This window comes from Myiozetetes cayanensis, unplaced genomic scaffold (genome assembly GCF_022539395.1).
Source record: "Myiozetetes cayanensis isolate MyiCay16 unplaced genomic scaffold, myiCay2020 scf1, whole genome shotgun sequence".
NCBI lineage: Eukaryota > Metazoa > Chordata > Aves > Passeriformes > Tyrannidae > Myiozetetes > Myiozetetes cayanensis.
Window position 1 is genome coordinate 98,392,124 of NW_026086604.1, and position 12,360 is coordinate 98,404,483.

The 12,360-nt window shown below is 40.6% G+C and overlaps 2 protein-coding genes across 2 annotated transcripts in view; both read right to left on the bottom strand.

Moving 5' to 3' along the window:
* The window catches only part of EGFR (epidermal growth factor receptor), a 1,326,436-nt gene that overhangs the window by 189,212 nt on the left and 1,124,864 nt on the right, over window positions 1–12,360 (bottom strand). The window lies entirely within an intron of this gene.
* Window positions 1–12,360, bottom strand: part of GLI3 (GLI family zinc finger 3) — a 192,396-nt gene that overhangs the window by 92,733 nt on the left and 87,303 nt on the right. The window contains 1 exon segment of the mRNA XM_050330191.1: window positions 2,457–2,562. Coding sequence (XP_050186148.1) covers window positions 2,457–2,562 — 106 coding nt within the window.

Genomic DNA, 12,360 nt, shown 5'->3' on the forward strand with positions numbered 1-12,360 from the left:
GCTGAAGAGAAAACCACTCATACAGTGAAGTAACTGATGAAGCTGTGGGTAAACATTTGCATCCCAACTGGTGTTCTTACTGTTTTTTCTCAGAATTCTCAAATACTTTCTCAATCCAGTTCTTACTTCATTTTTTTTTCCTTCTTTTTTTATAATGGGTGCTAGGACAGCAGTTCAAGTAGTGGCTCCAAACGATCCCAGGTGATCCTAAGCGAGATTATTCCTAAGTGATACTCCCACCAGGCTCAGTAAAACTTGTAAGAAAACCACCGTGTGCCTAGATCATATATATGTACACCAAAACATACTCCTGAAAACTGCAGAAGCATGACAAACCTTAACGTCTAAAAAGAAGCTGTTGGAGTTCAACCATTTTTTTTTTAAAGTTGCTTAATTGCCCATTTATATTTAATTACACCAACCACAACAACTCCACTATAGGATCCACATTCTGATGGTAACACCCAAATGAGCAGAAGAATTAACAGATGTTAATGGGAAAGTAAAAGGCCAGTTATCAAGGAAATTTTAAGTTTAAAGCTTGGGCTGATATCAGAGTGTATTTCTAAAGCAGGTGCCTGTCGTCATATCACATCACAATAAGATCTCCTTGTCTCTAACAAGCCTCTGCAGGGCCCCTCATACAGCGGGTTACCTGTCCATAGAAGAAGCATCAGTTCTGGGTTCAGAGAGGACTACCCCTGAATGTCAGGTATGAAACAGGCTTTTCCAACATCTTTTGGGGCTCTGAAAGAAACCCTGGAACTGACAGCAGTGTAGGCTGCTCAGTTTGCCACTGTCACCCAAAGTTTACCCACCCAAAAGCCCTCCCTGTGGACATGGGGTGTCATGGATTTGTCATTCCATGAACTGGGTTCATGGGACTGAGGCTCCAGGGATGGCTCAGCTCAGCAAACACAGCCAGACTCCCACATGGCACAGGATCTCTGAAGCCTCTTTGAAGGCTCGCAGGCAGTACCTGGGTCTTAGATGGTGGTCCTCTGCTGATGCAGGTTAAAATCCTTCCTGGGGCTCCTTTCCCCATTTGCCTCACAACAGAGAAAGGCAAATTCCCCACCAACTTCAGAGTGAGCAGGATTATCTCCCACCAGCTCCCAAAAACATCCAGGCAGAATATTGACTGAACTGCAAAATCCAGGATGATCCTGTAATGACTGTATCTGAGCCTGCTGCCTTCAGCTTACAACAGCTTTTAGTAGCAAATTTAAGCATGTGTTTGAGTATATTTTATGATTTGGTTGATTGTGGTGTAAATGGTGATGCATCAGAGGAACCCTGAGGAATAAATCACGAATTTATCTACTCTCTCTTTCTATAAATACCCACTTTTCCTCTAATGCCCAAGAAGACTGCAACACAGATTTATTACTTACCTCCAGGTAAAATTGCTCTGAAATTACAATTCAGTAATAGAAGACTGACCCAAAAAAACTGTTGGTAAAATATTGTGTGTGTACTTGGGCATGTAGTTAGGATTGTTAATATCAATTAATTCTGCTCACAGAGGAGGACTTGTTTTAAAACAACTTCATTTTTCTTCTGCATATATGTAATTACACAGCTGTAACTAATAGCCATAGCAAAGCAATCTGCCATCTAAACAACTAGCATTATTCTTCAAAGTATTACTTGTTCTTTTCCTCTTGTAGTTTCTCAGTACGAGAGGTGATTATTAGATATGATTAAATATATATATCAAGCCTTTTAGCGAAGTACCAAGCCTTGGTTTTTGGCTCCATATTTAATGGTATATAGCAGTTTTCTGGACAAAACGACTGGTTTATTCTGCAATGCTGATCTCTGTCTCCCCATACAGAGTAAGATAATATTTATTTCTACAGGATTTCATCACTACCGCCCCTTTCTAATGCATGTTATCACTGGTATTCATTTCTTTTATCTTTGTGTAAACCATGTGCTCTATCACATTTGCCATTTTGTTTGGGTGACATTCCCATCAATCAACTGATTGCCTGTATGCACACACAACAGCGACTATGAAAATTTACCAAAAATTTCATTAGGGTTCATAGCAGTCACTAGGAAAAAAAAAACAACCTTTGGTATGAAAGGAAATTTTAGCTATGAAGAATACCAAGGTTAATACAGACATATTAAAATACATGTTTTTCTGGCTGTATTTCACAGGGTTGAACACCTTTTAGATTAGTATTTATAGAATGACATAACACAAATAAATATCAGCAAAACACACAGGTAACACTTGCCAGCCACCTATTATAACAAGAATTCCTCAAGCACCAATGTGGGTTTTGCTTTATGAACAGATAACCTTGATGCTTTCCAAAAGTAAATCTCACTCTCTGGCAAGACTAGCAAAGTGTTCCAGGTGCATGGTTTCAACCATTGCAAAGGTTCATGTACTTGTTCCTTCTTCAAGGCAGCGGAATCGAGGGGAAACACTGAATACTCACACATGCAGAGGAGGAATGGGAGATGGTTCATAATGGTAGCGTCCTTCATGATGTCTTGCATCAATTGGCACAGGAGGGTGGAATGCTGGAAAGAGGTGAGGAGGATCTGTAAAAAAAAAAAACCGAGGTTTCCAGATCTGATTATCTCCAATCACTCTTTAAAAACAACATTCATAAGGACAGAACAGATTATGAAAATCATGTGTTAACAGTGCAATGACTTGTGGGTCACAATCTCCTTCCCTGATGCTGTCAGTCAGGTCTACTGGAGAGGAGATTTTGGCCCACAGTGTTTGCATGAATATGTATTTACTAATTTTAATATTCTCTTTTTATAGCTTAAATGGAAAGGGATGTAAAGAAAGTCTTTAATAAATAATTATGTGCCCATATATGAAGTGTCAGATCAAAAGGACCATCAAGGCTTTCATAAGCATTCCTGATTTATTTTTTATTAAAACAAGAAAAAAAAAATCATCCCAGGACGAAAAGCCTAAGCAGAGAATACAATACAATAAAAAAAGTATATCCTTGGAGATGTACACACAACAGCAGATGTTGCTACAATCAAAAGCCAAACTGAAGTGACATGCTGAGAAATATAAGTAAAACTGGAGTAAATCAGACAACGATGTTAAAAGGGAAATGCAACTGGGAAAGGCCGTATTGGAGATGTTTAACTGCACCACACCAGTGGCCAGTCCTGTAGGAATGTGCACAAGGAGAGGGGGACTCATTTCATCCACAGCTCTTAAAAGCAAGGATTCTTTCTTTGTCCTTATGGTTGGAGACCCAGGGATTCATGGCTGCAGTAAGCTCCCCTGCTCCATCTCCTCCAAAGCTTTCACAGGATGGGGGATTTTGCAGCTGTCAGGACTCCTGTTCCCTGCTGTTTCTGGAAAGCCTCAGAGATGAGGCTGACAAAAGGGGGAATGTGCCTCTGATGCTCCCATGGGCTCTGCCCTGTGGGGCCAAGCACATGCCTGCCCTCCCCAGTGCTTCTACAGCTGGATTGCTTCCCAGCTTCAGAGGGCACAATGCACACACACCACAGCTCTCCTCACCAGCACACAGGTGCAATTTGTGTGCCTCAAGATGCTGCTCACTGCTGCCTCTCAAATGCTCAAAATTGAAGTGAGATGCTAAGCATCTGTAGCAGCATGAAACAAACTGATGTACTGTGCAATTATTACCCAATTACCACTTTGGATGAAGTCATGTGTTTATCCGCCACCAAAAGCTGAGAAGTACAGACATTAGGTCATGTCATGGATTTACTAAAATGCTTCTAGAAAGAAAGAAAACCTTAATTATGCCCTGGCAATAAAACTGAGCCTATTTCAGTTTTGCCCACTGACTTTGAAGGTATATTCTCTTTAATGTCCTGCCCTTTCTATTCAGCCAAATGTAAACCTCCTCTTATATTCTATTATTTGTGAAAGTAGCTCCCTGGTGCCAGCTAGAGATGGTTAAAATAAAGAATTTTTTCTTTATGGTGTTTGTAAAAAGTTGAATTGGTTTACTATTATGTTTTGGAGTTAGAGAAAAACTAGAGGAACAAGCCTCATTTCCCTGAGGGAGTAAACACAGGGGATTGAAGAGTAAATCGTGTAATTTCTGAGGAAATATTCCCAGTATTTCAAGAAAGTTTGGAAACATCTGACAAAGTCTGTCCAGTTTTGTGGCTTGATTTTGTGAAATGCCACAACACATTTCTGCCATTTACTGACTCAGGGCTTAGGCAACGTAAATGAAAAATAATTGTGGTTTATGATGTAAGCTGGGAGCTCAAACTCATGATAGTTTTAATTCTGGTTCTGCTGTACCAACTGGACCTTGGCATGCAATCTATTACAAGCTTTATTCCCCATGGCAAGCACTCATGGGCTTCAGTGGGAGTAAAAACTGGGTCACAGATGACTAGGAATACACTGTCATTGTCATGGGGAGGTTGCTTGCTGCCACCTCCTGAAACACATTCCTCAACAGATGCCAAGGTGAAGAGGAAAAGGAGCATGAGAAATATGTTTTAGCACATCTCCCTGCCTGCCCTTTTCCCTGATTTGCTGTTATTTGACTACAACGGTGTAAGCCAAAGGGAGGAGGTTTAAAAGCATATTTCTGGTATTTTACCATACAAATCTGCCACCATTTTTTCAGCAAAAAGGAACGCACTTGCAACCTCATAGATGCACAGGTAAATCCTTCTCTGCCCTATGTGTCTCAAGAGAGTGAGTCTGGGGAGCACAGGTAAATCCACAGAGATTTTGTTACCCATACACGTCAGACAGGATGCAGTTCACCTGGCCAAAACAAGCAATTTCACTCAGGGTGATGAGCCTCCACTGTCCCACCCTCAAGCAGCCTGAGCACCTACCCATTAATATCAGTTCCAGTAATTAGTAGTGAAACACCATTTGAATCCTACTGAATGTAAAATCTACCTTCCCCAATCTGGGAAATGGAAACTCAGTACTAAACAACCCAGAAAGGGTATTCTCCTTTGTGGGGCCTGTGCAGAGCACCAACAAGTTGTATTTACACATGGGCTATAAATCTTGAAGAACATCTTTCTGAGTCCTCTCACATTAAGCTCTTTTGTATATCTTGGTTGCATCTTGTTTGTAGTTTCCATCTGGGAAACAGCCGTACTCCATCATGGCAGAGGGAGCTGTCTCCATCAGCAGGAGCAGAGCTGCATATCAAACCCCAACATAATTATCCATCTCACAGTTTATTATTTACACATGAGCAATGCAGCTGGTGAACATCATAACTCAAGTGCATGTGTAATAAGTTACTACATTGTAGCCATCTCCTGTTGCAACCCTTAAGAAAAACCACATGATGACTTTTCCAAAGTCAGGCTAAAACTGCTGAAGCACAATAAAGTGCCACTAAACCTGGCTACCTCCTATTTATCATACAATTTCCTGACTGATGGTTCCACAAACCAGCTGCTAAGTGCTGTGTACTCTACTGTCAGCAGACTAACATGCTAAATGGGAGACAGGGAGAATAATGTACAGAACTACAGAACTGGTGGAGTCAATTTTACAGATGAAATTCAAATTCTCCTGTGTTTGGGTCAGCTCTCAGGACAAAAGTAGCTGGTACATTCTACATGCTTGGGGGCCCAAAAGCCCTCCAATTTGAAAAGCATTGAATATTTATATGGAAAGACTCTTGGATCAAACACAGAGCTGCCACAGCACCCATCGACCAGGGCTTCCCTTGGAACTCACTTGAAACTGCATAAAAACGTAATCGGTTGACACGTATTTATATGGAAATGCTTAATAAGGTGTTTAGAAAGCAGCAACTGAGGCTGTAGCCAGATTCACATTGCTTTTTCATTTCCCACCCCGTAACTATTTCATTAAAGGCACCATCAAAATATTAAAGGTGCTTCTGCCATAATTATTTGTGCTGGAGGTGAGTAAAGAACAAGACTACTCAGGCTAGAACTGAATCTGAACCTATTTGACTCCTGGTCATTTGTGTGAGATGCTCCCTAACTAGAAAGCTCAGTGTAAAAGACAGGATACCTGCTCTGACTATGTTTTTATGTTTTTCATTTAAACTATAAGGATCAAAATTCTTACCCTTAGCAAGGAGGAACTACTCTCACCAAAACAAATCAACAAAATCTGACTTCCTATTCTGTTAGGGAAATTATTTATTATCTTCTTGAAAATTCTGGCTAAGATGCAAACTACCACAGTATATGTCAGGCATACAAACAGCCAAATGCAACTGTGAATTCCTGGACCAATTACATCCTTGCAGAGACTCCTTGACGTAAGTACACAAACAGATGCTGCCTGTGTATTTGCAGCCCTCAGCTCTAATTCAGTAGAAGTACCTGATTCTGTGCTTAAGTTCCATTATTTTCAAGAACTTGTAAGGACATGCTAAGGCACTGGAAATACACTTTAACACATTCCTCATGCATTACTGAATTTGGGAGCTGTTGCCGCTTTCTGAATTCTCTGCTGCCTATCACTTTAAGCTTCCTTCAGATGCTCTCCTGTCTCTTGCACAGCTAGCAGAGTCTCCTTAAAACAAAATGGGAGGCACAACTGCCTGAAGTGCTACAAACTCATCAGTTTTATCACTGTGAGATTTTTCTGGAAAATACATCAATCTATGCTGACTTTTTGTTGTGTAAAATGTGCCTTTTTATTTCTCTTTCAAGAACCATTCTTGCTTCCTTAAAGAAGTGAATAGGATCATCTCTCTCAAATTACAATCATCCCCATACTGTAAAAAAGAAGAGGCTTGTTCTCTGAAAGAGAACTTGTTCTCTGAAAATTGACAGCCTAAGTCTCTGCTGCAGCATTAAGGTAAAGAAACTGGGAAAAAGGACAGGTATGCATGGTCCTTGCTGCTGAACAGCAAACCTGAAGTCTGATGAGATGTAGCTGGCAGCAGCAATTCACAGTGAGACTTGGTGGGAAGGAGGACAATGCCAGCTGACTCAAAGGTGCTGTGTAACACCTTGAGACAATGACAGAGGGGTTAGGCTGCTACAAAGCTCACTAAAGTTCACGATAACTTTTCTGTACACTCTGTAGTCTCTCAAATAAGCCTTACTTAGGGGATCACTACATTTGAAAAGTTCAGCTGTAGTGATAATGCTAGTAAAACACTCTGCCCTCAGCTAGCTAACTTGCTCAAGCACCTTGTGATTCCTGCCAAACCCTTGAGGGAGATGGCTGCTGAAATGACAGGCTGCATTTTTCAGCACATCAAGAAAACATTTGCTACTGTACAAAACTCCTGCATTGGCTTGAACGCGCCCAGTGTGGCCCCGATATCTGCACCTGTGTCATGAGGTCAGGGCCAAAAAAACATAGGACTCAAGCCCAACACAGGAAGCCCTCATTATGTTTCAGCACATTTGTCCTTAGGACGATCAGCTCCCCAAATTACATGTCAGAGCTGAGCCAGGTGCAAAATTCTATCTTAGATATAACCTCACGTGAGGTGAAATCTCCTTCCTGCTTAAATCCATTACAGTCCTGATGCTGAACTTGGCAGTACCAAGCTTTCATACCAGATGTAACAGATACAGTATCAGGCAAAATACAGCCTCCCTGTTAATGCCTTTTCAATACGCAGAACAGTTTTGAAGAGTTTGCCAGCAAATTTCTACACTTCCTTTGGTTTACAAGCTGATCACCAGATGAGAATTTTCTAATATTTAGCTTTGCAGAATCCCTAAGGGCACCACTGTTTCTTCACGTACATTTGCTTCAACTGATCTGAACTTAATGGTATTGCCAGGTTTTATGGCAAGAATTAGGTTCACAGTTGCCAAGCAAAGATCTTATTTTGGATTTCTGTTTAATTACAGATTGCATTAGAGCTCAATAAGAGCACATGTTGTCTCTGGGGTTTGTTTTTTTAGTTCTCTTTCAGAAAGAGGTGATTTATGTTTTCTATGTATGCTTACACAAAGGCTTTAATCAGGAAGAAAAAATGACTGAGCCACAGCCACACGTTAATGCACGCACTTAACTTCGTGCACTTTGAAGAGTCTCCCTATGGTGACTGGGGTTGCTGCTTCAACTGTGGCTGTTTCCCATCTGAAGCACTGCTTATTTTCAGGCTGATCCACTGCTGTGCTACAGCCAGTTATCTCAGGAGGCTTTTCCGTGTGTCTGAGTGCGCATGCACGCACACGCTTCCAATGCGACCTCCAGTCCTGTTGACATGGACATGACTAACTCACTATCTGGCTTGAGAGAGAAAGGGATTTTAAATAGGAAAAAGAGGAAGCCATGGCAAAACTTGGAAAAAACAGAAATTAAGTGTATAAAGCCAAGAAAGGGACAAAAGGAGATTGAGGAAAAATAACTTTCAATAGGCAAGTCTTCTCCATTTCAGTAACACAAAATGTTAATTGTGATAACGTACAGTAGATTTAAGACAATTTTCCGTCAGAACACATCCCTTTCATGTGTCTGTGTGTATTAATGATGATCAGACTTCCCCTCTCTACCCTCTGTTTGTGCTCACAGATCTTAAAAATAAACCAGAGGGTTGCAGGCCAAACCTCCCAAACTGAGCACAGCTCCAGCTCTGTGCCTCTTGTTAAGGCTGAAAAATAATTTCTACCTTTGCATAAACAAAAATTAAGACTTTGGAACATCTTAGATTCCTGCCATCCCTTTGAACATTTTTCAGTTTGTAAACTTAAACACCTTATGGGAACATGGTTTCTTGGTTTTAGTAGATCCACAACAACCAGCATGCCAAACACTTGAAGGAAGAGCAGTTACTGTTGTGCTGGAATAAAAATGGTTGGAAATTATTTCACCAGCTGGCACTGAGAGCTGTTTTAATATGCCAAATTTGTTGCAGGTATTGGCTAAATAACTGCTGGACTGATTTCAGTTTGAACACTTTATTATTCCTCCCAGTCTCTGCAACTCTGTCTGAGCAGCAGGACTGCCTTCAGAAATATTCACTAAATTTCCTCAAGTCCATTCAACTGACTCCAGTGCTCCCTGCCATTTGCCCAGCTGGAAAAAAAAAAAAAAAAAGAAAAAAAACCAACACCAACACAAAAAACATAGTAAGAAACAGACTTGTAGGGCAATAAATATATTGCATGTACAGAACACCTTGGACAGAAAAGTCACCAATTCTTTCAGAACATAATTTTTGATGCATCACAGCCCAGTGATTTACAAATGACTGTTTCCACTGGGATGGATGCACTGGTAAGCGAAGAAAGGACTCCTTGTGCTGCCCTGATCGTGCTGTCATGACCTTGCCTAGGGAGTGGGGTGGGCACAGCACTGTTGCCCCACAACCCTCCTGGGACATACATTTCAGAGCAGGAAAGTCAAAGTACTCCATCAGTACAGTTTGCCCATGAACAAACAGCGGATTGGTAGAAAAGCATCAGGAATATCCTGCCTTCCAGCCAAAAACCTCTGGCTGCTTCATCCTCTAAGCAACCTTAGAAAACCTTCATGAACAGGAGTACAAGTGCATATAGACAACATCTGTACATTGGCCCATGCTTTCAGGAAAAGAGGGTGACAATGAGACATCTTAGCCTCATCGTCCTGTTACTTGGAGGTATAACTGTTTCATCTAACTCAGCTGGTTCTCAGTACAGCACAGCTCATCCTTTTCACAACCTCTGGATCACATGCAGCAATTCTTAACAAACTTAATAATGTAGTCTCTGTAAGAATATGAAAAATTGTCCTCTGCTAGAAAGCTGACAAAAGAAATCCCTCCCTCCCCTACCTCCAAAGGACTCTGGAGCTAAAAAATAATTCAGCTTCTGCCTTGCAACACACTCGCTGTTTTGCTGTTCTTCCCCCTAACTTCTCATGCCACCATGCATCAGTGAAGCCTCCACCACTTAAAAATCCACCCCTGAGAATTATGAGAACCAAAATGAGCATCCATGTTTAACTCTCAAGAACCCCAGACAAATGGTTTTACCCAGATGCTCTGGAATGCTTCGCACCATTGATTACACATGTGTATGAAGAATCAAATCCTCAACATTTCCTCTTCTGCGTGCAGCAAGTAACTGGATGCATAACCACAGTATATACACAAATAATTTGTACCTATCTACCAGGTTCATACTCATTTCTGTAACACACACCAAATTCCAGTGGTTGAAGGTGAATTACAAAGTGGAAACTGAGGAAATGAAAAGATTACAAAAAAAATAAATCCTGATACACACTGAAGAGAACTCACGAAGAAATCTCACAGTGAGGCCTTCAGCTCTAAAGAACTGCTAAGCAGAGGTTTAACATGGGCTTCCTGGACAGTAAGAATGAGGTGCATCAGGGAACATCAGCTTGATTATTCCCTATGGCTCAACACAGCTCAAGGAATGCATCTGAATGCCCTGATATCGGCTGCACATATTTACTCAGCAATGACAAATATCTGTAAGATGCCAAGATAAATGTGGCTAAGAAGAGGCAATAGAAAGATAGAAACTGGGGAAAAAAAATCTTAGAAATATCCATGTATTGCTGTTGATTTGATGTGGGAACAAATAAAGACAAGTTGGGTAATTCAGCAAGCTTTGGTGACATTCTTAGAAGTTTATAAAGCAGCAGTGTGAGTCAGTCTGCAAACACAGTTTGTTTAAACAACACTTTTGAGATTTGTGTGCTCTTCTGTGCACCAGAATCAAGTTTAAAAGCTATTTGAAACGCCAAACCTCAAACAGTTGGGTATTAGTATAGCACGGTGAAAATCACTGTAGCTAAACAGATTTCCAGCAGCTGAAGGTCTGGATCACAGGGTGAAAGATTTGGAAATAGGTTATACTTAGAAGCTTTGATGAGTATTTTATGGTATGATAGAAATTAAGAGAGGAAAATGTGTAATTAGATCAATTATGTCTATTTTTAGATATTAAAACAGTTTAGATTCTATGGGATGCACAATCAGATGAACACTCAGAGGTTTCTTTTTCCCTGCTGTTCAACCTGACTTTTTAAAATTTCATCCAAATATTCATAATTATTTAGCTTCTCTCTGTATCATCCTTAGCAATTACTCTCCTTCTGTGGTGTTTACACTCATCTTGCAGATGAGCAGGCAGTTATTACATGTGCTGTCAGACCACTCGGTAATATCTATTTATTGCATCCTTCATCTCTATGTCTATATCCTAAATTAATCACGATCACTTGTTTTTGCTCTCTGGGTTTCTTCCAGCTTGTGCGAGATACAGGGTTGTCGCCCCTGCATTCTTGGGCATCACATTTCCATGTAGGCTGACATGACACAGTTTTGGAGGAGGTAACCTTAGAAATTTATAACACACAAAACATATTTCTGCAAACTTATCTTTCCAGCAGGGGCATGTGTTTCTTACACACAGTCTCAAATACCATTATGCTTCATTTTCACACTATGAGACAGTGCCTTAATCACACAGCAGTGACCTACCATAGCATTTCTAGGGGACTGCTGGTGAAATGGGCACTGTTCAAATCAAATAAAGACAACATAAATCAGCTCTTGGTTATTACTTCCTGACATTTCTAAATACTTGACTTTAGGGTGTTTTCTTCCTCCATGTTCTCTCATCCTCCCTCACCTTCTTAGAGAGTTTCTCCCCTACATTTAATTTTTATGCTGGTTACTTTTTGTTTTGTATCATTACTGAAGATGGAAAGCACAGAGAGTTCCTTTAATTTGCCCTATTGACATTTATCCTAAGTGCTCATTCAGCCTATTTTTGAGAATGACATATTGTCGATATTCCAATCAATCTTAGTTACTTTTTACAAGCCAATTTTGAGACAAATATTGTTAACAAAAAGGGCCATAGTTAAATAGCGTCACTTCCCTGGGCCTCAGTCTGGTCACTGTTAATACGCAGATATCTTGTCTGAGACACTCTGACCCTCTTTAGTGAAAAGTCCCAACAAGAGCTAGAATGACAGTAATTTCATCCACTACCCATTATTTCTTTAATTCCTTAAAAAGAGTGGCTCAATTGCCTATAACTGCTCATTCTTTACTAATCTCTCTTGGCTTTTGCTCATGATCTTTTATTAAGGTCATTTTTCATTACAGACAACTTCTTTATTTCCTACTACTCACACATAGGATGAGAGCATGAGCTTTAGATATAACTATGCTTTTTTGTATATTTAGGATTTTTTTAGTATTCCCCAATTCCTCTTCCCCATCAAAGGGCTTTCTCTCTATGGGAGAGTATGGAAGTTCCTCATAAAGCCTTACCAACACTTTCACCTTCACCCTCTCTCTTGTTCTCTGCAGATACAATGGCAGGATCTGGCCTGCACTCTTCTTCCTTTGGGAACCAAGTGCTGCTTACCCAAAGTGGCCAACCCTTTAGCTCAGCCACTTAAAGTGAGCACCACTGCTGAAAAAC